This window comes from Vulpes vulpes, chromosome 12, assembly GCF_048418805.1.
Source record: "Vulpes vulpes isolate BD-2025 chromosome 12, VulVul3, whole genome shotgun sequence".
In the NCBI taxonomy this organism is placed as follows: domain Eukaryota; kingdom Metazoa; phylum Chordata; class Mammalia; order Carnivora; family Canidae; genus Vulpes; species Vulpes vulpes.
In genome coordinates, this window is record NC_132791.1 from 148,135,832 (window position 1) to 148,162,971 (window position 27,140).

The 27,140-nt window shown below is 39.6% G+C and overlaps 1 protein-coding gene and 1 long non-coding RNA gene across 5 annotated transcripts in view; one reads left to right on the top strand and one right to left on the bottom strand.

Moving 5' to 3' along the window:
• The window catches only part of ALG6 (ALG6 alpha-1,3-glucosyltransferase), a 68,294-nt gene extending 59,526 nt beyond the window's left edge, over positions 1 to 8,768 (bottom strand). The window contains exons 1-3 of one of the 4 annotated variants that reach the window (XM_072730728.1): positions 8,632 to 8,732; positions 7,931 to 8,051; positions 1,746 to 2,016 (exon numbers count right to left, since the gene is read on the bottom strand). In XM_072730728.1, coding sequence (XP_072586829.1) covers positions 1,746 to 1,827 — 82 coding nt within the window. In that variant the 5' untranslated portion in view covers positions 1,828 to 2,016; positions 7,931 to 8,051; positions 8,632 to 8,732. Of the gene's footprint in view, positions 1 to 1,745; positions 2,017 to 7,930; positions 8,052 to 8,631 lie in introns of all 4 variants that reach the window. The other 3 variants (XM_072730726.1, XM_072730727.1, XM_026006940.2) reach the window with 3 other exon arrangements.
• Positions 8,769 to 8,802: 34 nt separating this feature from the next.
• LOC140594747 (uncharacterized) lies at positions 8,803 to 12,040 on the top strand. Its single transcript, XR_011995966.1, has 2 exons — positions 8,803 to 9,125; positions 9,301 to 12,040. It is a non-coding gene; the product is annotated as an uncharacterized lncRNA (long non-coding RNA).
• The last annotated feature ends 15,100 nt before the right edge of the window (positions 12,041 to 27,140 follow it).

The window sequence follows — 27,140 nt, forward strand, 5'->3', positions numbered from 1 at the left end:
TAAAAGCACTGATTTTGGAATAAAATACAACTATATTTGAGTCCCAGTTGTCATTTATCAGCTGTCTTATTTTCCACTTGTAAATTAGAGACAATACCTATCTTCAGTAGTGTGGTAAGTAAAAGAAAATGCTAAAAAAATAAATAAAATTGAAATTAAAAAAAATGCTTAGTGTCTAACATATGGTACTTAAAATAGCTCATATTTCTATTATTATGATTATGTCATTTGTCTCTTTACCTCCAACCTGCTTCCTATAAACCTTGTGCATTATTACAAAGTTATTTTTCTAAAACACAAGTAATTTGCCAAGCAGAGTGTTTAGCTAAATCTCCAGCTGCTCCCTCCGCATTGTTTTGTTCCTTCTTTTTATACTCCAATACTGACAACTTAAAACCATGTTCTCGGGGATCCTTGGGTGGCTCAGCGGTTTAGCACCTGCCTTGGGCCCTGGTCATGCTCCTGGAGACCCGGGATCAAGTCCCACGTAAGGCTCCCTGCATGGAGCCTCCTTCTCTCTCTGCCTGCGTCTCTGCCTCTCTCTCTCTCTCATGAATAAATAAAATCTTAAAAAAATAAATAAAACCATGCTCTCACTCTACCATCCTTTTGCCCATGTTCCCTATTTCATTTGCCTAGCAAGTTCCCACTCATCCTTCAACCTTGAACTCAAATGTCATCTTCTCTGAAGTTTTTTCTAATGCAACTTGATCATTCACTTCTCTATGTGACCTTTGTTTTTTTTTTTTTAATTTTATTTTATTTATTTATGATAGGCACACAGTGAGAGAGAGAGAGAGGCAGAGACACAGCCAGAGGGAGAAGCAGGCTCCATGCACCGGGAGCCCGACGTGGGATTCGATCCCGAGTCTCCAGGATCGTGCCCTGGGCCAAAGGCAGGCGCCAAACCGCTGCGCCACCCAGGGATCCCTCTCTATGTGACCTTTGTACTTTACAAATACTTCTAGTCATAATTACCACATTGTCCTGTGACCACTTACGTACTAAAATGTGGACACTTTCAGTACTGGATATTCATGTACTCTAGCACCTAGTGGTGCCTGGACCATGAGCAGTGCTAAATAAATACAGGATTGAATATAATCCTATCCCCTGTCCAGGACCATGTACCATTAATTCTCCCTCCTCTTCTCTCACATCATTCCCAGTCTTATTCTCCATTCCTCTCTTCCTTTCAGTCTAGTAACATGGCCTCTCTACCCTAAACAAACAAAAGCCTCTTTTGATTCCACTCCCACCTTCAGGTACTAGCTCAGTTCTCTTTTTGATACTTAATATGTAATCATTTATCAACTTGTCATCTTCCCCATTAAAATACATTTTTGTTTTCTCATGTCATAAAGCCTATGCTTCTATTTAGCTCTTACACATATTATTTTCACTAGAATTCAATGTTTATTTTCTTGACCATATCAAAAAAGCCTCAAAATTCTTCTGTCCCATGGGATCCCTGGGTGGCTCAGCAGTTTAGCACCTGCCTTCGGCTCAGGGCATGATCCTAGAGTCTCAGGATTGAGTCCCACATCAGGCTCCCTGCATGGAGCCTGCTTCTACCTCAGCCTGTCTCTGCCTCTCTCTGTGTGTATGTCTCTCATGAATAAACAAAATCTTAAAGAAAAATTCTTCTGTCCCAGTCAGGTATCTATAAACTATTACAAAAAGGAGGAGGACAAAACTATTTAAAGGAATATTTATCCATCTTTTAAAGAGTAAAGATGTGTTACCTGAATAAGAATTAAGAGAAACTGTCCACCGTACTGTTAGTCCTATTAAGACCACAATTGTCATCAAGTGCCATTTCTCCATATTTCTTCTTCAAATCTAAGGAGGGAAAAAAATAGGACCAATGCCAAAATACTTTTAATGCATAGTCAGTTACTTCTTTTCTTCATCAGAGAAATGTTATCAAATTCTTTGGGATTAGGAGTTTGAGAGAATTTTAAGTGATACTTCATTTCCAGTTAATATTGACTTTTAGGTCTATGAAGAAGTAGCCTGGAGGAAAAAAAAAAAAGAAAGACCAAGATTTAGCTGAGCATGGTACAACAAAGAACTCATTAAACCAAGTAGGAAGATGAAGAATTGGGGTGTCAGCAAGAAGGAAAGTGGGTAGTTTTAATTTCTTTATTCCCTAGTCCTCTAGTTGGGAAATATACCTCAAAAGGCAGCTCTCCATGTTGTTAAATGGGATTCAATATATGTAGTAAAGATGTGGTAAGGACTGGTTCTTACAAGGTAACAAAGAAAAACAACAGATATATAGATAGCAGAGTCAATTCCATCTAAAGCATGTTTACCTACATGTAAAAAAATATAGTTTAAAAGGCATGATTTATCTTTGGTACAGAGAGGAAGAGGAATTTTACCTTTCTATTTAGTTTCAGAAAGTATTCTACTAATTTATGTGGTTTGATTTTTACTTTTCTTCCAAAATATACTTTCACTAACCACATCTTTCTATCTTATAGAATGAACCTGTACAAGAACTAATAACCCCAAGTTTTTTTTTTTTAATGCCATAATTATTTGGTATTTTTTTTACATGTTTTTATTTAAGTTTGATTTGCCAACACATAGTAACACCCAGTGCTCATCCCATCAAGTGCCCTCCTCAATGCCCATCAGCCAGTTACTCCATCCCTCAACCCCTGCCTTCCCTTCCCCAACCCTTTGTTTGTTTCCCAGAGTTAGGAGTCTCTCATGGTTTGTCACCCTCTCTAATTTTTCCTACTCAATTTCCCTCCTTTCCCTCATAATCCCTTTCACTATTTCTTATATTCCACGTATGAGTGAAACCATACGATGATTGTCCTTCTCCAAATGACTTATTTCACTCAGCATAATACCCTCCAGTTCCATCCACATCGAAGCAAATGGTGGGTATTCATCGTTTCTAATGGCTGAGTAATATTCCATTGTATATATAGACCACATCTTCTTTATCCATTCATCTGTCGAAGGACATAGAGGCTCCTTCCACAGTTTGGCTATTGTGGACATTGCTGCTATAAACATTGGGGTGCAGGTGTCCCAGTGTTTCACTGCATCTGTATCTTTGGGGTAAATCCCCAGTAGTGCAATTGCTGGGTCATAGGGTAGCTCTATTTTTAACTCTTGGAGAACTTCCACATTGTTTTCAAGAGTTGCTGTACCAGTTCACATTCCCACCAACAGTGCAAGAGGGTTCCCCTTTCTCCACATCCTCTGCAACATTTGTTGTTTCCTGTCAATTTTCACCATTTCACTGTGTGAGGTGGTATCTCATTGTGGTTTTGATTTGTATTTCCCTGATGGCAAGTGTTGCAGAGCATTTTCTCATGTGCTTGTTGGCCATATGTATGTCTTCTTTGGTGAAATTTTTGTTCATGTCTTCTGCCCATTTCATGATTGGATTGATTCTTGGGTGTTGAGTTGGTAAGTTCTTTATACATCTTGGACACTAGCCCTTTTTCTGATATCTCATTTGCAAATATCTTCTCCCATTCTGTAGGTTGTCTTTTAGTTTTGTTGACTGTTTCTTTGGCTGTGCGAAGCTTTTTACCTTGATTAAGTCCCAATCATTCATTTTTGCTTTTGTTTCCCTTGTCTTCATAGATGTATCTTGCAAGAAGTTACTGTAGCCAAGTTCAAAAAGGTTGCTGCCTGTGTTCTCCTCTAGGATAATAACTTTTAAGACTGGAAACCCAAGTCTTAAGAGAAAAAGCAGTAAAATGCAATTAACTATTTATATCTTTCTCTTTTTTTTTTCAGTTTTTTCCTTGGGTTGGATGGTTTAAAAGCAAAAAGGTTTGGGCAACTCGGGTGGCTCAGTGGCTTAGCGCCACCTTCAGTCCCGGGTGTGGTCCTGAAGAACCGAGATTGAGTCCCGCGTCAGACTCCCTGCATGGAATGGAGCCTGCTTCTCCCTCTGCCTGTGTCTGTGCCTCTCTCTGTGTTTGTCTCTCATGTATAAATAAATAAAATTAAAAATAAATAAAAATATAAAAATAAATAAAAGCAAAAAGCTTTGAGAAATTATGGGCCACAATTATGCGCCACAGGATATACTTTAAATATAACCAAAAAAATACAATAGACAAATGTAAAAACTAGAAGAAAATTGGCACATTCCACCTACTGGGCAAAAAAAAAATTTTTTTAAGGATGTAATAAAACATGTTAGTTTTATTTATTTTTTATTTAAGTTTTTCATTTTAATTATAGTATAGTTGACAGCGTTATATCAGTTTCAAGTATACAATATAGTGATGAAAATTATTCTCTTATTTAAATATCGCAAAGGTCAACTCTAGAACTAATGAAGTCCAGCATCTCAATTAGGTAGAATGACTCAAAGTAGTAAATAAGGCTATGTAAATATATCATGCAAATTTGGATTATATAAATGCCCTTTTCTCCCTCCTACAGCATCCATTTTTAATCATTTTACTATTCACTAGAACTTCTATCACAGAGGCAAAGTAAGGGGAAAACTTAAAATTCAATCCCTTTCCAATGTTGATTCTTGATTTCATACAAGGCTATTATAAACTACTTAGATTCTTTTTTTTTTTTTTTTTTTTAAGTAGGCTCCACGCCCAGTATGAAGCCCAACATGAGGCCGGGACTCACGACCCTAAGATCAAAACCTGAGCTGAGATCAGAGTTGGACCCTTGGGGCACCTAGGTGGCTCAGTGGCTGAGCTGCCTTTGGCTCAGGTCATGATCCTGGGTCCTGTGATTGAGTCCTGAGTCCCATATCAGGCTCCTGGGAGGGAGCCTACTTCTCCCTCTGCTCATGTCTCTGCCTCTCTCTGTCTCCCATAAATGAATAAATAAAATCTTAAAAAAAAAATTAAAAAAAAAAAAGTCGGATCCTTAACCCACTGAGCCACTCCAGGTACCCTCAAATTCTTTTTTAGTCTAATCCAAAAAGCCCCCCCACCTTTTTCTTTTATTCCTGACAGACACACAGAGAGAGAGAGAGAATGGCAGAGACACAGGCAGAGGGAGAAGCAGGCTCCATGCAGGGAGCCCGACATGGGACTCGATCCCGGGTCTCCAGGATCACATCCTGGGCTGAAGGCAGTGCCAAACCACTGGGCCACCGGGGATGCCCATCAAAAAGCCCCTTTTCAATATGCTGCACTCTACATTCTAGAATTGCAATACAACACTATATTTTACTGAGATATCATGTTTAAAATTGATTTTAGAAATGCTAATTCCTAGATTTGAAAATATAGCTTAACTAATATTCCATCTAGGAAATTTAAATCACTAATATGACCAAGTTAAGTCAATAATTCACAGTTCCAGAAAATCCTGTATAAGTACTTCCTCAGGAATCTTAAGTAACAAAAATAAGACTGCCAATAACACCAAATAATCATAACAAACTTTAAAAGAACATAATGCTTAACTAATATTTGCTGCTGATCAAGTTGGCTAAGAGCACAATGGTGGAAAGGAAAACATAAAGAATCACATTCAAAAAGATCTGAACATCTATGATGAACTAAATCTAATTCCAGAAATGACAGAAATAAAATCAAAGCTCTGCACTTAAATGTGAAAAAAACAAATCAAGAAAAATCAACTGCATGAATACTGAAAGGGAGGTAACATGTCATAAATAACTGTCAGTCCTATAGGAATGCAGAACCAATGACCAGTGTACTTTGATTTAAAAGTAAAAAGTTTAAAAATGAAATTAAAAGTGAAAAGCTTAGAAAAGAGAAAAAAAAATTTTTAAAAAAGTGAAAAGCTTAATTAGGTTTTTTTTTAAGTTTTATTTTTTTTTTAGTAATCTCTATACCCAATGAGTGGCTCAAATTTACCATCCTGAAAAATCAAAAGTTACATGCTCTTCCGACTGAGTCAGCTAGCCAACTGGCCAAGTAAAAAGCAAAAAATATATATGATAGGAAAGGTTTTTTAACAATGATAGCTGTCCAAAAATGAAACAAGCAGCTTGAAAAGGGGGTTCTTCTCTAACAGGTTCAAAAAGAAAACTGAACAACTACTTGAAAGAATATTTTTAAAGTGTAGAACAGATGACTAATTTTTAAAGTGTCTACTAAATTCAATTTTGGAAATATATTATGTGCTAAACTAATATAAATCCTGAAAATACAAAAGAAGAGTTGGTTTCCCAACACATTAATGTTTCCATAATTCCCAAGTTACCCAGGATCATCAGTTTTGAGGTGTTTCTTTGTTATTTAGTAAAATGGATAGGCCTTCCCATCCTTTACAAGTGACTCCCAGTAGAAGTTGAAGGGCATAAAAAACATCTCTTCCTCACTTTCTACTTAGAGTAAAATGCAAGTACTCCAGCCATAAGACCCTTTAAGATCTGACCTCTGCCAGCCTCTCAGATTTCATCTCCTCCCACTTTCCAAGGTCTTCCTACTCTTCCAGGGACCTGTCAATTTCACTCATTATCCCTGTTCCTTTCCTCTACTTGGAATGCTCTCACCCAGCTCAATGGCTAACCTTTTGTCATTCCTCTTGTGCATTAAATCACCCCTACCCCACTCCCAAAGATCATCCCTGACCATCCTATTAAAGTTTCCACCTCTTACTGTTTGAACCATTTACCTTAATTATTTTCACTATCAGAAATTATCTTTTTACACAACACAGAACAATCTCACAAATACTTAGTAAAAAAAAAAACCCTAGATAGAGGCACCTGGGTGGCTGTCAGTTGGGCATCTACCTTTAACTCAGGTCATGATCTCAGTGTCCTGGCATCAAGCCCTGCCATCAGGCTCTCTGCTTAGCAGCGAGTCTGCTTCTCCCTTTCCTTCTGTGATCTCTCTTGCTATCTCTCTCCCTATAAATAAATAAATAAATAAATAAATAAATAAATAAATAAATAAATAAATAAATAAATAAAATCTTTTTTAAAAATAAAAACAAAGAAAAAGCTAGATATTAGGGGTGCTAGGCTGGTTCAGTTGGTGGAGTTTCTGACTCTTGATCTCAGGGTTGTGAGTTCAAGTCCCAAGTTGAGTGTAAAGGTTACTTAAAAACAAAACCTTAAAAAAATAAACAAAAAACAGGCTAGACACCAAAAAATACATATTATATGGTTCCTTTTATGAAAGGCTCATAAATAGATAAAAATAATATATGGTTAGAAATCAATAAAAAGGGATGCCTGGGTGGCTTAGAGGTTGAGTGGCTGCCTTTCGCTCAGGTCGTGATCCTGGTGTCCTGGGATTGAGTTCCGCATTGGGCTCCCTGCATGGAGCCTGCTTCTCCCTCTGCCTATGTCTCTGCCTCTCTCTGTGTGTCTCTCATGAATAAATAAATAAAATCTTAAAAAAAAAATCAATAGAGGTTACCTTTGGGGAGAAGAAGGAATGGTGACTGGGAGAGGTCTCCAGGGAGGCTTTCTAAGAAGCTGTAAATGTTCTGGGACTTTGCAGGGGGGGTGGGGGGTGGTCTTGTTTTTAAGAGAGAGAGAGGGGAGGAAGGGGCAGAGGGGGAGGGAGGGGCAGAGGAAGAGGGAGAAAGAGAGAATCTTTGACAGGCTCCATGCCCAGTAGGGAGCCCCAAGCTGGGCTCCATCTCAAGACCTTGAGGTCATGACCTGATCAAGAGTCCTTGTCTTAAAGGCCTGGGCCATCGAGGCATCCCCAAAGTTGTTTTTTGATTTGAGTGGTGGTTAAAAGATGCGTTTACTTTACGATAAATCAGCAAGTTACAAATTATGATTGCTGTATTTTCTTGTACATATGTTATATTCCAATAAAAAGGCATAAAAGGAAATTACATTTTAAAAAAATGAAATTATATTTCTTTGACAACTAGAATATAAATTTCGTGCAAGCCAGACAGGATTCTCTCGCCTTTGCCCCTAGGTCTATTCCCTGCACTTAGACCAATGTGGCAGAAAGCAAAGTACTAAAACACTTGCCGAATGGAGATCTTCCTGTGTATGAAGAAGGCAAGTAATTTTAGGGTCCTTTGTGGCTAATTATAAGGCTTAACGGATCTCTTCTTGAACAGTAAGAAGGGCTCTGTATTACTTTTTCCATCTGCAAAGCAAAGCACAGTAACTTTCTAACCGACCCACACGACACGAAGTCTTCACGCAGGTGGCAGGTTAAGTTTTCCCTCCTACTTTGCCCTAAGATGAGTACACTTCGGTCAAAACCAAATATAAAACAAAACCTCGGCGGTTCGCTTCGGAACAAATTCCAGGGCCGAATTTGTCTTTTTGAGTCTGAAAGGTCCGTCCCCCAAAGTGGGCACGACACCCAGTGAGTGCGGCTGTCCCCGAGGAGCACGTCTGGCATAAGGGGGTGCGGGGCGTCCTAACGCTTCTCCTCGGCTCCTGCAGCACCCAGACCCTCCAGACCGCAGGCTCAAGGGCGCCAAGGAAGCCCAGGCCGCTGCCAAGCCAACGCGCCCCGCCCCCACCCCCCAGCGAGCCAGCAGGCTGACCCGGGGAGGCCCCGCCAGCTGCCCCTCCTCTCACACCTGGAGCGGGGGAGGGAGCCCGGCTGCCACCTGCGCGCGCGATCGCTGCGCGTCGCGAGTCCCCCTCCGCTGCGCTCCCCTCCGCTGCCCACCCCGGCCCCGCAGTCCGAAGGCCCCAGGCTCCCCGCCTCTTACCCCTCAGCCCGCGCCACGGCGGGATTCGCGCCCGCAGCTCTCCCAGGACGGCGCCTGCGCGCTCGCCCCCGCGGCGGAGCGCTTCCCTCGCGCCTTCCGCTTCCGCGTGCGCGCGCGCGCGTGCCGGGCGCCGGAGCGAGCCCGTCGGGCGTGAGGGGCGGGGCCGGGGAAAGGCGCGGAGACGAGGCGGCGGGCTTAGGAGGCGGAGCGGCCGGCGCTGGAACCCGAGAGGCCTCCGGTCCCGGGTTAGGCCGGGGGCAGGTGGAAAGCCCCTTGCTCTTCTTTCCCGGGATGATGGCCAAATCCTGAGCGGCTGCTTAGTCCACGGATTCCTGTCAGGGGCGCGTCCCGGCTCCCTTCACAGAGTGGAGAGCCCTTGGCTGATCCTCGCCACCGGGCAGTGGGTCTTCCTCAGTGCCCGTCAGGAGCCAGGAAGCCAACCTGCTTCGCCCTCTTCAAGCCTCATGCCTGCGAAGAAGAATGTACTAAGGCTGGTAAGTCACTTCATGCAAGAAACATTAAGCGTCCGACCACTTTTGAGAGCCTGTGGGTTGTGCGGAAGAACAGGCCTGCCTGCCCTCAAGTAACCACTACCCCTCTCCTGTCGGACGGCTTGGATCACCTCTTCCCAAACTTGCCCGAAATAACTACCTTCCCTCCTTTGTTCAGAGAATACACACATTTCTGCCTGCTGAATCCTGCCCTTCTCTATAAACCAGCCCCTCTGATTCATAATCCATAAGTACCTGCAAATATTGGACTATGGCTTCATACTAAGTGGGTCTGCACAACTCTCTGGATCTACTTTTCTTCATCTGTGAATTGAGTGGTAAGTCTAGGTAAACTTCCAGATCTAAAAACTTTATTGTATATTTAAAAGACTGTCAAGGGGTACTTGGGTGGCTCAGTCTTTTATTTATTTATTTTTTAATATTTTATTTACTTATTCATGAGAGACACAGAGGAAGAGACACAGGCAGAGGGAGAAGCAGGCTCCATGCAGCAAGCCCGACGCGGGACTCGATCCCAGGTCTCCAGGATCTGGCCCCTGGGCTGAAGGTAGCGCTAAACCGCTGAGCCACCCGGGCTGCCCGGCTCAGTCTTTTAAACATCTGCCTTCAGCTCAGATCATGATCCCAGGGTCCTGGGATCCAGCCCCATTTGGGCTCCCCCACTCAGCAAGGAGCCTGCTCCTCCCTCTCCCCGACCCCCACCGACCTCCCCCTCCCCCTTGTTCTCTCTTTTAAGTAAATAGATAAAACCTTTAAAAAAATAAAATAAAATGAATGAAAAATAAAAGACTGTCAAAACTAGAAATATGGAGAAATGTGACCAAATCCCTGCCCTCAAGAGATTTTTCATTGGAAAGACATTTTCATGCATAAAAAGATAGAAAGCAAAAAAAAAAAAAAAGATAGCAATAGAAGGGAGTACATGCTAAATGTCAGATCATTGATATATGCATTGAGTACTGTAGTTGAGAGAAGAAATTAAAACTAAATTAAAAGCTATCAGGAAGGGATCCCTGGGTGGCGCAGAGGTTTGGCGCCTGCCTTTGGCCCAGGGCGTGATCCTGGAGACCTGGGATCGAATCCCACGTCAGGCTCCCGGTGCATTGGAGCCTGCTTCTCCCTCTGCCTGTGTCTCTGCCTCTCTCTCTCTCTATCATAAATACATAAAAATTAAAAAAAAAAAAAAAAAAGCTATCAGGAAATGCTTTCCCTGGAGCAGTCAGCTGAGCTTTGAAGGAAAGCCTAGAGGATGGGAGAACTCCAGGCCAAGGAAATGGTTAAAGCCAAAGTGTGGCAGCTAAAAAGTGCAGAACATTTCCTGCAGTTCCAGATGGTAGGTGACAAAACTGGAAAGGAATAATTGGGGAAGAGCCCTGAATGTGGTGGCCGTGGCATTTGGAATTTATTCAATGATCAGTAAGGAGCCATTAAATGACTTTTAGCAGGGAGTCAAGTGTACAGTACAATGTTAGAGAAAATTTAAAGTGGTGATAACCACTTTATCAGATGAATCAGAGAAAGAGATAGAAATCATTATAGTAGTCCATGCATGATTAGACAAAGGCCTGGACTGAGATGGTAATAGTGGAACCAGAAAAGAAAAAAACCAATGCAACAGGAAGAATGGACAGGTCCTGGTAAACAGATATGTAGAAGTGAAACAAAGGAGAGGGTAAAATCATGGAAAGCTCCCAAGGTTTCATGTTGAATTACTAGAAAATCTGGGATGACTGGGTGGCTCAGTGGTTGAGTGTCAGCCTTTGGCTCAGGTCATGATCGCCGGGTCCCAGGATCGAGTCCCACATCAAGCTCCCTGCAGGAAGCCTGCTTCTCCTTCTGTCTATGTCTCTGCCTCTGTGTGTCTCTCATGAATAAATATATAAAATCTTAAAAAAAAAAAAAAAAAGAATTACTAGAAAATCTGAAAGATCTAGGGAAGCTAAGGGAGAAGCTGGCTTGGAGGGCAAGACAATGCACTATATTGAGTTTGAGGTGACAGCAAGACAACAAATTAGTAATCTGTAGATACCAGTTATGAATCAGAGCCTAGAAGAACAATTGGGGTTGAAAATAGAGATATGAAAGTCTTTCATTTGGCTGAAGAATAAGGGAGACAGTTCAGTGAGATAATAGACAACCATACTTCAATAAACCCATATTTAAGGTCAAAAGGAAAAAGACAAGATGATGAAGGATATTTCATGGTTACAAGTATAGGGGAGAATCCAGTACATTGCAAGATACAAATATTAAGCATCTTGTGGACTATGTTTGACACACTAAAAATCATCATGTTTTATTGAATTTTATTGGCTCCATCAATTGTAAGAAGCACCTACAAGTAAGAAAGCTCCCATTTAAACCAGTTATCACTGTAAAATATAATTTCAGAAATATTAATATATGAGAAATACACATCTTCAAATGATGAGATTGGTATAAGCCTCTCTCCTTTCTGCCTAGCTTCTGGCAGAGAATTAACACATTTTTTACTTAAAATGTTCATTGAATAAATAGTAGAAGGGACTTCATAGCCTCTAATTCATAGCTGAACAGCCCCACCACTACATCTACATCCTACTTCTGTTCTTTCCCTCTAGTAGATACTATCGTTGCTGAAAGCCCAGTGCCTGTACATAACAGATTCTCAGTAAATGCATTTTGAATGAGGTCATTAGGGTAAGCCCTCATCCAATCTGACTGTGTCCTTATAAGAAAAGGAATTTGGTCACAGATGTGCCGATACACAGAGGAGAGACCATGTGAAGACACAGGGAGAAGATGGCCGTCTACAGCCAAGGAAATAGGTCTCTGAAGAAACCAACCCTGCTGACACCTTGATCTTGGACATCTGACCTCCAGAAGTGTACCAAAATAAATTTTTGTTGTTTAAGTCATCCTATCTGTGGTATTTTGTATGGCAGCCCTAATAAACCAATACATACCTTATGAAAGGTACCCTCAATACTCAATGCACTAGGCAAACCTCTTCATATAGATCATAGTTTTATGGTAGTTTCTAGCTCTTTCCCAAGATTACTAAGAAACTAAGGAAAACCTTTTCTATCTTGAGCCCAGAGCCTTCCTGAATCTATGTGAAAATCATTCATCTGACTATGGCTACTCTTTAGCTATAAATGAAATAGAATCATTTTTCCCATCTGTACATCTTCCTAATTTGATCCTTGTATGTCATTTTCCTTCATTCTGCAATCTCCAAGTTTCATTATACTCTTGCCCTCTCCAAGGAATAAGCCCACCTAAGTAGGATAGAGTTAGAGTTAACCCCCACATTTCCAAGTTTCATGATAGCCATTAGCAGAATAGTTTCTTTTATATACTAAAAATCTGGGCAGCCCCAATGGCCCAGCAGTTTAGCGCCCCCTTCAGCCCAGGCATGATCCTGGAAACCCCGGATCAAGTACAGCGTTGGGCTCCCTGCATGGAGCCTGTTTCTCCCTCTGCCTGTGTCTCTGCCTCTCTCTCTCTTTGTGTCTCTCATGAATAAATAAAATCTTTAAGAAAAAAATCTTTCATATCCAATCCAGTTGATCCAGACAATAACTCAGAATCGTAGAACAGGTATTATTATCCCTTTCTGATATACAAGAAAACTTGAGAGCAACATTTCCCAAAGCATGCTCTATAGAACTCTCATTCAGTGAAATAAATATTGTAAAAATATATATATATGAATAAATTTATATATTTTCACATATATTTATATATGAAGACAGTCTTGTTGCAGAGATAAATAAATTTGGTAACAATTGACTCTAGGGATGCCTGGGTGGCTCAGCAGTTAAGCATCTGCCTTCAGCCCAGGGCATGATCCTGGAGTCCCACCTCGGGCTCTCTGCATGGGGCCTGCTTCTCCCTCTGTGCCTATGTCTCTGCCTCTCTGTGTGTGTCTCTCATGAATAAATAAATAAAAATCTTTTCTTTTAAAAAATTGACTCTACTAACGTAAAAAGGATTCCTTACTCCAAGTCTTTTTAGAGCCTTTTATGTGTTATGTATATCATGATTCTCCAAGAGAATATGGCATTTTCAGACTTATTTGACCATGGTATCCTATCCCCACATTGTACCGCACCTCCCACTTCCCATCTTACAGAGTGATCCATGAAACACATAGTTGGAAATACTGGTTTGAGACATTGTGTGATTTCTGTAAGAGCAAATAAATGTCAGAATTATGATTAAACATGGATCTTATTTTAATTCATTTTCAGGTCCATAGAAAAGAAGCTCAGAAACATAGAGATTGCATACCAAAAAACGCCAAACCATTGACATGAGGACTGTCCTTAGTAAAACTATGAACTTTGAAAGTTAATTATAAAATAAAACTAAGGGATCCCTGGGTGGCGCAGCGGTTTGGCGCCTGCCTTTGGCCTAGGGCGCGATCCTGGAGACCCGGGATCGAATCCCACGTTGGGCTCCCGGTGCATGGAGCCTGCTTCTCCCTCTGCCTGTGTCTCTGCCTCTCTCTCTCTCTCTCTCTCTCTATGTGACTATTATAAATAAATAAAAATTAAAAAAAAATAAATAAAATAAAATAAAACTAAGTGGAAAAAAAGCAATCCCTAAAAATCAGAAATAAATTAAAAAAAAAAAAAAACCTGAAATGTGTATCCAGTTGGTGGCTCAACTATAAAGAAAATAACTCTGCCAAGTGATTTTAAAACAGGGTAATTTGGGACGCCTGGGTGGCTCAGCGGCTGAGTGGCTGCCTTTGATTTAGGCGTGGTCCCGCAGTCCTGGGATGGACTCTCCCGCATAGGGCTTCCTGCATGGAGCCTGCTTTTCCCTCTGCCTGTGTCTGCCTCTCTCTCTCTCTCTCTCTCTCTCTCTGTCGTGAATAAATAAAATATTTTGAAAAGATGCTTTAGAAACCTTTTTAAAAAAATACATGGTAATATGACAGTAAATTCCTACTACAATATAACCTAATGAAAAAGATCTGTTTAAAAAAATAAAATGAGGGACGCCTGGGTGGCTCAGCGGTTTAGCGCCTGCCTTCCGCCCAGGGCGTGATCCTGGAAGCAGGAAGCCTGCTTCTCTCTACCTATGTCTCTGCCTCTCTCTCTCTCTCTCTCATGAATAAATAAATAAAATCTTTAAATAAATAAATGAATGAATAAAATAACTGCTATTAGTAAATGTGTTGTTGGTATTAGGACTAGTGCTGTATGTGTAAAGTGGGATAAAGAAAATGAAGGTTTATATGATAATTCAAATTGTATCATGCTGGTGTTTTGATATCAAGATTCTTGGTATGAGAAATGAGTTAAGATGTAAAATGGAAGTTAAATATCAGTATAAACTCATGATTTGGGCAGCCCAGGTGGGTCAGCGGTTTAGCACCACCTTCAACCCAGGGCGTGATCCTGAAGACCTGGGATTGAGTCCCACATCAGGCTCCCTTCATGGAGCCTGCTTCTCCCTCTGCCTGTGTCTCTGCCTCTCTTTCTGTGTCTCTCATAAATAGATAAATAAAATATTTTTAAAAATAAAATAAACTCATGATTTATTTTACTGAATTATGGAAGGGAAGGAAAGAGAAGGGAGAGAGGAAGGGAGGAAATAGAAAACATACTGCCTAGCTTTTTTTACTGAGAGGACTTAAAACAAAGATGAACTCAGTAATAATGAGCATCCTTAGCACACAGATTGTGTCTTGAAATACAATCCTATTATAAGGAACCAAGGATCCTGGGAGAAATAGCTAACTTGTTACAAGTCTGGAAAAAAAATAAATATACAAAAATCTGGGACATTTTATTTTACTATCAAGGAAACTATCAAAAACTATAGCCAATGTCAAAAAGTCTCAGGAGCCAACTTGAAGAAACTCCTACTGGCCATAAATGAGACACATTGAGCATCAGTAAGCATAATAACCAATGGATTGAAACACATCAAATTTGAATTGTCTGTGGAATCGTTGCATTCTCCATGAGCTCATAATGATATTAAAAAATCACCAATGGAGGAAGCTAGTAAACCACTTATTTCGAAAACTGGTAAATAAAGAATCAGTTATTCTGCCTTTGTTATACAAATTATTCCACTGGGTAGCCAAATAGTTTTTACATACACATACACAGTCACCCTTGTTTCAAACCACTGAACAGCCTTATAGATGAGACTAATTGCTTTTGGGACTTCAGAAACTTACCTCATATTTGAATGGGACCAAAGTGGAATCAACCCTAACTACATCATTTTCTACTGTGAACAGAGTGATTTAAATGTCTTTATTGCGGGGCAGCCCAGGTGGCTTAGCGGTTTAGCACCGCCTTCAGCCCAGGGCATGATCCTGGAGAGTCCTACGTTGGGCTCCCTGCATGGAGCCTGCTTCTCCCTCTGCCTGTGTCTCTCTTTCTCTCTCTGTGTGTGTCTCTAATAAATAAAATCTAAAAAAATAAATGTCTTTATTGCTTAAATGAAGCTAATTAAGGTAGTTTATAATTATTTATGGATATACTCATTTACTCAACAAATATTTATTGCATAAATAGCCTGCTCTTAAGGCATCTATAGACCAGGGGATCCCTGGGTGGCTAAGCGGTTTGGCGCCTGCCTTTGGCCTAGGGTGTGATATTGGAGTCCCGGGATTGAGTCCCGCATCGGACTCCCTGCATGGAGCCTGCTTCTCCCTCTGCCTGTGTCTCTGTCTCTCTCATAAATAAATAAATAAAATCTTAAAAAAAAAAAAAGTCTATAGACCAACATTATATATAGTCCAAGAGATAATAAATCATTATTATTTTTGCTGTCAATTTCAGATGCCACTTCTAATATTCTCATACAAATTCAAAATTTTCAACTGTATATATATAAAATCATACAAAATAATTTTGTTGATATGGACCATAAAAGAAATAATACATGTTCCCGCCACATAATTCAAACACTGTTGTAACAGAATCTAGGAACAATTCTAAGAAGTTCATATTTTTGTATCTTTATTTATATTGAGATGTAAATAAAACAAGAAATATATATATCTATAAAGGTCTACAGATACAATTTGGCATGGAAATCTAAGTTCTTTAAAATCATAAGATTTTACAACTCTGTTTTTAAGTTACTAAAATGGAAGATGGTGCTTATATCTTTACAGATAAAAAGAGTTCTTTAATGTGGCAATGCAATGTATTCATTGGTTCATGGTCCCCAAACCTCCAAGGAGTGTTACAAATTTACATCTCTCTCATCACCGGATTTTGAATTTAAATTTAAATATATGATATATGACATAACTTAATATATTTTGAAGAATTATAAACATCTATAATTTCCAATAATGAGTAACAATGTTGGGTCAGTGTTTAACTACATTTGTAAAGCCACTGTGATAACACAAATGCTACTTTATTACTTTATCTCCAGTGTCTTTCACAACTGAGTGGATTGTCACACTCTATTATGTGGCACACAGATCCATTGGCTAGAGCTATCAGGGTACTTATCTAAAACAGTCTTTGAAAATGAAAATTTGGGCTAAATATAAAGAAGGCAACCTGCCAGTAAGAGCTATTCAAACCAAAAAGTCTCCCCAAGGGAAATGGTAAGAACTCCATTTTAAAATAATATAAATCAAGATGGTAGAAGGTTCCAACTTGTAAATTTTACAGTAAATACATCAAGATTTAAAGTCAGATTTTTAAATAAATTTTTACTTATAGTAAAGGATGAAAGTCCATACCAGAGAAACAGGGTAAGTCACAAAATAAAGCCTTTGCTTTCTACACAATTCTTTGCTTTGGCTCACCAATTTTTTAAAAAGATTGCCAAACTAAAAAAGAGCACTGAGTAGAAGGGTAAGACACAAAATATGTAAGGTGTGATTTTTTTTATCACCATTTTGTTTTACAGTGGGTTGGGGTTTGGTTTTAATGAGAAGGGAGATGGCAGATATTGTCAATAGCAGCACTCTGCCCCTGGGAACATGGATTAAAAAATCTAAATGAGATACCACATGTGCCCAATAATAGTAGCTACTACATATCACCTGAATGATTCTCATAAAATAAAGGAAGAACCTAGGTGCTTTGATGGTGTGAAGGAAAATAATCCTTCCTAGATATGCAGTGAAGACAGGTTTGGAAAAAACTCTATAAAAAGTTATTTTCTATAATTGATGGAGTTAGTTTTCTGGAATAAGACTACTGTTGAATCCACAGTGGCCAGTTAAGCCGGAGAAATAACCTCTAGGTGCCCTTTCTTTCCTAGGATTTCTTTCAGGATCTGGAGCAGGAGGCTAGGAGGAGGAAAACGTCTTAAATTATAGCACCCAAATTTGCAACCCAAGAATGTATATAAGAAAAAATAAAAACAACAAAAAGAATTTTTTTTCTAAAACCTCTACCCAAAACTGTAATAGACGATCATTGTGTTTACATTTCAAATACTGGAGCACTTATTCTTTATAATTGTTCTTAGGAAAGAATGGAACTATTGCATTACCGTAGGTATACATTTGGTCTGATTGGGAGGGTGGGGCCAGAGAGTACTAAATCCTATTCAAATAAATAAGAGGGACTAAGAAAAGTGTGAACAGTCATTCTCCAAAATATACCCCAGTGAAATGCAATTACAATTTATCACATACCCTGCATTTTCCTCTCCAGAGAATTCTGCAGAACATTGTAGTTTAAAAGAAATGCACCAAAGCTGGTATCTACATTCAGCCCTAATTTAACTCCTTGATTTGTTATCTGCTAGAAGCTTTCTGTGTATACTCTTTCCAAATGAATTTTCCTTAAAGGCATCAAGGAAGTAGAAAACCTTTCTCTAAAGGTTCCTTTTCTAATTTTTGCCTCTTTAAAAAATATTCAGTTCCTGGGCAGCCAGGGTTGCTCAGTGGTTTAGCGTCACCTTCCATCCAGGGCGTGATCCTGGGTACCCAGAATCAAGTCCCATGTCGGGCTCCCTGCATGGAGCCTGTTTCTCCCTCTGCCTGTGTCTCTGCCTCTCTCTCTCTCTCTGTGTCTCTCATGAATAAATAAATATTTTAAAAAATGTATATTCAGTTCCTTTAAGCCATTGCACAATGGGGGATTTCATTGAATTCTGGGTTGCTTTTTTTCTGGTCCTTCCTTGGTGTTACTGATTTGATTGAACCCTGCCCCCCCACCCCAAGATTGTATTGGGTCCTGGGATTGGGATCTAAGATATCCAGATCAAATTTTGGAAAACGTTGTGTCTTAATAATGTTCTCTGCTTTCTCAGCACACTTATCTTACAATGAATTAATAAAGTTTTGGTAGTTGTTTAAATAGATTAAATGTCACACTTTAAATAGAAAGAGAAGGCTCTACCTAACTGACCTATTTTTCATCTGTGATTTAGAAAAAGGCAAGATTAGCATGGATATTGCATTTTCAAGGACCTCACCACTATTAAATAGACTGTTAAGTGCATTTTATGGCTGAAGAGTCTGTTCCCAGTTCAGTCTACAAGACGTGCTAAGTTCATCTCTACCTGCTACATTGAACATTCACTGACTAAAATACTTTCTGTGGATGTAATACCTATGCTCTGTATCTTTTAAGTACATAACTAAATATTTTAAGACTAGTAAAATGTAACTCAATAAAAGTCCCAAGAATATGTGTTGTCCCTCAAGAAAAATACAACGTTCATATTTATCCAATTATATATATATATATATATATATATATATATATATATATATATATATATATATCCTGTACTCCATTAGCACCTGCTTATTATAAGGTAACCAGACTTTGAAAAATAACAGGCACTCATAAAATGGGATTGAAAGTCTTGTTTAAACCAAAAAAGCAACAATAGCTGGTTAAAACTCCATCCTCACATCAGATCATCTTGTGGACAAGATCTGAATGCTGTGAAAAGAATGGCTTATGGGCTTATATTCTATGAACAAGATAGATATTTTACCATTCATTCTCACTGCATTATGGGCCAACTTCAGCATTTTGTTGTAGTTTAGGGAACTTCTGACTCACTATTTACCTTTTTTATTTAGGTGATTTTTGAACATAAAATATCCATGAATGAGCATGAAATAAAATCTTTAATTTAAAAGTTAAAGATAGATAAATTAAGAAATTATTGTCCTGTATCTCCCTTGCTTTCATCAGAATTTATAATCTGGTGTGCTGTGTTAGCAAACACAAAATGAAGTAACTCTGTTAAAGGAGAATTGTGTTAGAAGAGCTACTTACCTGCTTTTGCTTACTTGGCAGAGCAGAACTTTGATTTTAATTGTTTGGTAGACTAATTCAAATATCCATGCATAGTAATAATTAAAGGGATTCTTCAATTCAGAACTTTATGTACCAAAAAGACCTCCTTAGGGGAAAAAAAGATTATCTATCCTGAGGGTTCTAATACCCAGGACTATATCCTAAGCACTTAAACCTTTTAAATTCCCTAACTTTAACTTTCCATGAGGAAATCTTGCTAACTACTCTAAATATATATCTCTTTAAGTTCTTTTTTTCCCCTTTCCACTATAAATAATGATATTTACCTCTGTCTGGTTGTCATGATTATAATCATTCTTCGAGGGGGGGCGGGGCGGGAGGAGAAAGAGAATCTTAAGCAGGCCCCACACTCACCAGTGCAGAGCCAGACTTGGAGCTTGATCTTGTGACCCTGGGATCGTTACTTGAGCCAAAATCAAGAGTCAGCCATTTAACCAACTGAGCCACCCAGGTACCCCTAAATATTAAGCTTCTTAAGAAGGAGGAGTCACTGACTCTTGACTTTGGCTCAGGTCATGATCTCAGGGTCATGAGATCAAGCTCCATATAAGGCTCCTCATTTAGCAGGGGGTCTGCTTGAGATTCTTTCTCCCTCTGTCCCTACCCTGGCTCCATGCACATGCTCTCTCTCTAAAATAAATAAATAAAATCTTAAAAAAAAAAAAAGAGGAAAATGAATGCTTTATTCTTTTCTATGTTCTTTATAATTTTCAGCATAATACTTTGAACTCGTAGGGTCACAATAAACATTTGCAGGATAACTTAAATATTAATTAACCAATCAATTAATAATCAAGATTATATTAATTAAAGACTAATCAGAACTGTTAAAGCGCTCCTAAATTCTCAGTGGGGGCAGCCCTAGTGGCGCAGCGGTTTGGCACTACCTGCAGCCCAGGGTGTGATCCTGGAAACCCGGGATCGAGTCCCACATCGGGCTCCCTGCATGGAGCCTTCTTCTCCCTCTGCCTGTGTCTCTGCCTTTGTGTGTGTGTGTGTGTGTGTGTGTGTGTGTGTGTCTCTATGAATAAATAAATAAAATCCTTAAAAAAAAATTCTCAGTGGGATCAACAAGATAATTTAAATATACTTAGCAGTACATTTGGTTTGTAAAATCTCCCAAAAGGAAAAATCATCTAGAGCCATTTGAGCATTTTATAAAGCAATTTTGACCAAGTTATTTATGACTTGGTAAATTATTTATCCCACAGATATACTAAGACTAGGTTTCTTAAATAAATAAATACATAAATAAAAAATAAGCACTGAGACTAGACAACCTAGATAATTCAAATTCCCATTATAGGGGTGCCTAGGTAGCTTAGGAGGTTAAGTGTCTGCCCTCAGCTGGGGTCATGATCCTAGACTCCCTGGATCAAGCCCCACATTGGGCTTGGGACTCAGCAGGGAGTCTGCTTCTCCCTCGGCCCCTCACCCTGCTCGTGCTTTCTCTCTCTTGCTCTCTCTCTCTCTCTTAAATAAATTTTTTAAAAAGTTTTTTAATTCCCATTTTACTTTTCTCAGAATTGTTTGGATTCTTTCTTTAGTCTTTACCTTCATTTGGTTGAGGTGTAACCTTCAACATTCTCAACTATGAGAGTAATTGGGCTACAAAGTTGTCAAGGTCTCTTGATCAAAGATCATTAATAAGCTTTGTTGGCAAAAGGAAATCTTACTGTGGAATTAAGAGCACAAGACTGGAAGTCAGAAGACCTGGTTCTATCCTAATGCTACCACTGAGTTAACTTACCCCAAACACTTTACCTTTCTGACCTCAGTGTCCTTCCTATAAAATTAGAAGATTTTATATAAGACAATCTCCAACGTTTCACCCAATTCCTCTAAAGATTTTTAAAAAATAAAATTTAAGTAACCTTTACCCTAACACGGGGCTCGAACTTACAATCTCAAGATCAAGAGTCGTGTGCTCTTCCAGTTGAGACAAGCAGGCACTCTCCACCCAATTCTTAAAATCCTATGAATTTATTACAAATAGCATTATTTTATTTAAGTAATCTTTTATTTGAAAAAGTAATGTATGAATGCGGTAAATTAAAAATGGCCACAAATTCTTTCTTTGCAACTCCTCCCAATAAGAGATGGAGTCTATTTCCTCAGTCCATGAATCTGCGCTAGCCTTGTGACTTACTTTGACTAACAAAATGCAGCAGAAATGTTATGTGAGTTCCTCTGGGAGTCTGAGCCTCAATAAGCTTTGCAACTTCAGCTCCTGGTCTTTTTGAACATAGGCATTGTATTAAGCTGAGGCTAACTGCTGGAGACAGATGTATTTCATGACAGCCAGCATTAGTAGCTTAAGTGAGTTTCTCTTAAATTATCCAGTTCTTGTCTGGTCACCAGACAACTGCAACCACATGACCAAGAGAAGACCTTAGGAGAACTGCCCAGCTGAACCCAGCCCTAATTGCTGACCCTTAGAATTGTAACCAAATAAAATAGCTATTTAGCCACTAAGTTTCGAGATGATTTGTTATACAGCAATAGATAACTGGCATAACATATCTGGTTAAAACATTTTTCAGAACAAGCAAAAAATATCTCTTCCTTCCTTCGAAAAACTTCATTCCCCAACCACAGAGACAAGAGGCATCATAATGGGAGCATATTATATCCAAAGCTCTCTGTCTTGCTTGATTCTCTTAATATAATATTAATTTACTGTATATCATCTATATAAATGGTCACAAAGTATTCCATTATATGGATATAGCATAATTTTTTTAAGCAGGCCCCTTCAAATGGACGTTTAGATGGTTTCTGCTTCTTTTTTTTTTTTATTATTTACAAAGATTGATGCAACGATCATCTTGGCACATATACATCTATGCATACGTGTTAGTGTATCTATAGGAGGTAGGTATGAGGATCAAGAATGGTGCTCCCCCACTCAGATATGTGGAGAATCCACTCCAACAAACTTCTTTCCAATAGCCAGAACTAGCAGGGAAATCCTATGGTCCAGCCAATCCCAATGAGGATCCCTACCAAAAGCAACTTAGTTTTTGCTTAGCTTTTTTGTCTCCCTGCCAAAGTCACTCTATGTTGTCCTCAGTGCTGTGTGTTCCTCTTGGTACACTAAAGCAGGCTTATGACCTTTCACCAAAAGCTATAAATGTCATATCCCTTGCCCAGATATCTAGCCTATGCCAAGAAATCTACCCAAGCTTTCTATGATCACCAATCTCACCATGACCTCTCACAGAGAGCCTACTCCCTAACAAGAGAGCTACCAAACAGGTAAATGCAGAATAAAAAATAATAATGCCTAGCTTTCTCTGTATTACATCCCTAAAAGAATACTCGATTTCACTCGTTCACTCCTCAATTTTAGCTCTCATCTTCTTTTGTGCTCTCCAGAGCCCTTTTTATGGCTGGAGTTTTTCAGCTTTCACTTCTTACACTTTTGGAGCTGGCTCGGCCTTCTCCACATGGAAGAAGTGGCTTATAAAGAACACAAACCTCCTATGGCTCTGGTTCAAGGCATATGCCAGCATTCTCCAACCAAAGACTCTTAAATGCTCTCCATTGCCACTTTCCAAAAATACATGAACCCCCAATTATGAGAGACCCAATTTCTGAGTTACCTTACCATTCTGCCTCAGGCTGCTGAAGGTGAATAATACCCAGCATATAGGACCAAGACTTTCTCAGGGCCCTTTCTCCCAGATAAAAGGAAACTTCACTCACATATTCCCAGGTTCTACACCTCAGCATCACTCTTATGCTTTTTTTTTTTTCTTTTTAAAGATTTTATTTATTTGTTCAGGAGAGACACACACACACAGAGAGGCAGAAACATAGGCAGAGGGAGAAGCAGGCTCCATGCAGGGAGCCCGATGTGGGACTCGATCCCGGGACTCCAGGGACACACCCTGGGCCAAAGGCAGGCACTCAGCAGCTGAGCCACCCAGGCATCCCTTATGCTTTCATTAATAATGAATTGAGCCCATCCACAAAACAAATAAGACTAGAAAGTAAGTTACCCTCCCACCCTCCCTTGTAGCTAGAAGTGGCCATTGTGTAAGAGTTCTAGTCAATAATGTATACGGGGAAGTCAGCTGGTAGGGTGGTTGTGAAAGTTTGTTCTTTCCTGACAAAAGGGGTGGATGCAGCATGCTCTGCCCTTTCATCCCCTACCTTTTCTCCCTACATTAAATATGAAAGTAATACCTGGAGCTCTGACAGCCATCTTGCAACCATGGGTGATGTATTAATTTTCTATTGCTAAATGACCACAAACTCAATGGTTTAAAAAACATACCTGTTATATTACAGATTTGGAGATCAGAATTTTTTATTTTTTTTAATCTTTTTTTTAATATTTTATTTATTTATTTGAAAGAGTGACAGAGCAAGCATGAACAAGGTGGTAGGGGGGATGGGCAGAGGGAGAGGGAGAAGCATTCATTCCCCCAATGAATGCAGGGTCCCCTCTGAGCAGGGACCCTGGGATCATGACCTGAGCTGAAGGCAGATGCTTAACCACCTGAGCCACCCAGGCACCCCTTCTCCAGCTTTTAGAGCCTGCCTTCATCCTTGGATCATGACTCCTTCCTCCATCTTCAAAATCAGCAGCATAATATCCTCAAATCTCTGTTTCCCTAACCTCTGCTTCCATCAATGCATTTCTTTCTTTGACTCTAACTCTCCTGCCTCCCTCTCATAGGGACCACATGATTACATTAGTCCCACCTGAATAAACCAGGGTAATCTCCCCATCTTAAGGTTCTAAACTAAATCTACAAAGTCCCTATTACAAGAAAAGACATATATATTAAATATATATATTAAATATATTCAGAGGTTCTAAGTATTCAGATATGGGGGGTGGGCTTTATTCTTTCTACCAAAACTAATATATTCATAATTACCAAAAGCTGAGGATGGTGAAATGAAAAGATGGGAAGAGCCCAGATGCTTGATGACATAGAATCACACTACCAGCCCTGACTGGCTACCTCAGATAATTAAATATCTTCATTGTTTAAGTCACCATTCATCATGTTTTCATTTCCTTGCAGCTAACCACATTCTAATTGGTACATTGCTTTCATTGTGAAAGATTTAACATGTTGGATGAAAGGAGATTTTGTTTTGGAAAGTGTTTTGTACGCTTTGGCCATAGTGAATTCCCTGGAACCACCATATTGTTTTGCCTTTGAGCAGTTGTTCTTCCTTTTTATGTTCTTTTTTACTTTCTACCCTCTCTCATGTGTACACCCTTACACCACCCCCATTCATGTGGCTAATTCATACTCTTCATTTTGATCTGTTCTCAGATGTCCCTGCCTGCCCAGAAGTCTTCTCCCTGACTTAACCTCTGCTCACTAACATTCTGGCTAGGTATCCTGCCTTGGTGTTTCCATGGTAGCCTGACCCTCTCCAATCATACTATTTCTTTCATATTATGGACTCCTTGTCTTACTTTTGGCTGGATCTAGATGCTAAAGGATATCATCAGGAATCAGTTTCCTTCTACCCATCAGGTCTGTGGTTCTTACTCTTGGCTTTATTCCTGAGCACAGTCTTCCCACAAGGAACAAGATAGCTACCAGTACCTTTAGGCTTACCTTTTACCAACTTGGCAACCTCGATGGAAAGAGAGTCTCTCGGGGCATCTACGTGACTCAGTGGTTGAGCATCTGCCTTTGGCTCAGGTCGTGATCCCAGGGTCCTGGGATCGAGTCCCACATCAGGCTCCCTGCAGGGAGTCTCTCTTTCATGTTTGGTCCAGAAAGGCTGGCCTAGTTCTCATTGTCCTAAATTGGGCCAGGGCTGGGCCATATATGAATTTGTGGAGTAGAGATATGGGGTCAGCCCCAACAGAACCCCAAGAACTGAGAATGAGGGAGAGGAATTTTCACAAAGGAAAATTGAGACTTTGCTACTAGAAAATGAGCAAATAGATACTGGGCAGGCAAAAACTGAAAACCACTGGAGAAGATAATATGTATAATGTTCTTTTCTTGAGTATTTACTATGTTTCAGACACCAGGCTGAGCCATTATTTTATTCATTCAGAATTAGTTACTGAGGGATGCCTGGGTGGCTCAGCAGTTGGGTGTCTGCCTTTGGTTCAGGGCATGATCCCAGGATCCAGAATCAGGGATCAAGTCCAGCATCGGGTTCCCTGTGGGGAGCCTGCTTCTCCCTCTCCCTATGTCTCTTTGTTTATACTGAGGAAAAGACTAAGGCATGGTTAAAAGACTCGTTCCAAATCACTAGTCTATGAGAGGCAAGGTTGCACCAATGGAGCAGGTCTTCCTTCTACTTCATCGTTCTGCTCAGTCATCAGGCACCTTTGTGTAGGCAAGATGGAGTAAGAAAACTTGGATAATGGTGCCTATGCTTTGGCAAATAAGTGCGAATCTAAGGGTTTTTCTCAGTCTTCAGTACTCATTAGTTAACAATCTGTCTTATCCTGCTTGGGTTGCTGTAAGAAAATACACAGGCTGAGTAGTTTAAACAACATAAATTTGTTTTTTCATAGCACTGAAGACTAGAAGTCCAGATCAGGGTCTGGCAGGGTAGTTCCTGGTGAGAACTTTCTTCCGGGTTTGTAGATGGCTATCTTCTATGTCCTTAGATGACCTTTCCTCAAGCATGTGTGTATGTGTGTCTGTGCGAGGGTTGAGGGTAGACATGGAATGAATCTGTTGCCTCTTTCTCTTCTTACAAGGTAACCAACCAGTCCTAACTGAGTAGTAGCCCACCCTTATCACCTCATTTAACTTTATCTCCTAAAGACCCTATCTCCAAATACAGTCACATTGGGGGTTAGTACTTTAACATATGAGTTTTGAGGGGGACACAATTCAGTCCACAGGACAGTCCTATTAAAAGTGAGGGGAAGAAACAATGTGTCATCTCAGAAAACATTCTAACCTACCTCCCAAACTCTTTGTGAAGACTTAATTATGAAAATAATTAACTATGGGGAAACTCTTAAGTTTTCATTAGGGCAAAAGAACTCGCAAATCACCTAATAATTCTTGAGTTCTACTATGTGTGCCAGGCACTATTATAAGCACCTTACATGTATTAACTAATTTCATCCTCATATCACATCAGATACTATTTTAATTCTTATTTTATAGACGAAGGAATAGAACCTGTCCAATATCACACAACTAGTAAGGGGCAAGTCTAGGATTCAAACCCAGATAGTCTGGCTCCAGAGCTTGTGCTCTTAACCACAGCTCCATATTACTTATTATAGTTATTTCCAATTTTCTGTGGCAAATAAACAGTTATATGAAACAATTGGAAAATAATATATATTTATACAGCTTATTCATGTAAGCAGTTTAGAATAATAATTTTTAAATTAAAACACAAAAATAGAAGCAATTGCCGATGCCTGAGTGGCTCAATTGGAAGACCATACAACTCTTGATCTCAGAGTCATGAGTTTAGCCCCATGTTGGGTTCAGAGACAAATGAATAAATAAATATAAGGGTTTTTTTTTTTAATGGAAACAATTGAACACTACAGCCAACTCAAGCTAGTAATGCATGAAAAAATTATCCCTCCTAAAACTTTGGGGAGTTCTAGCTATTTTCTTATATATAATGAGAACACTGAAATATTGCCAAGCCTTGCCTCCATTAGTAGAATACTGAATGAAAGACCTTAATATAGGGCACCTGAATGGCTCAATGATTGAGCAATCTGCCTTTGACTTGGGTCGTGATCCCAGGATCCTAG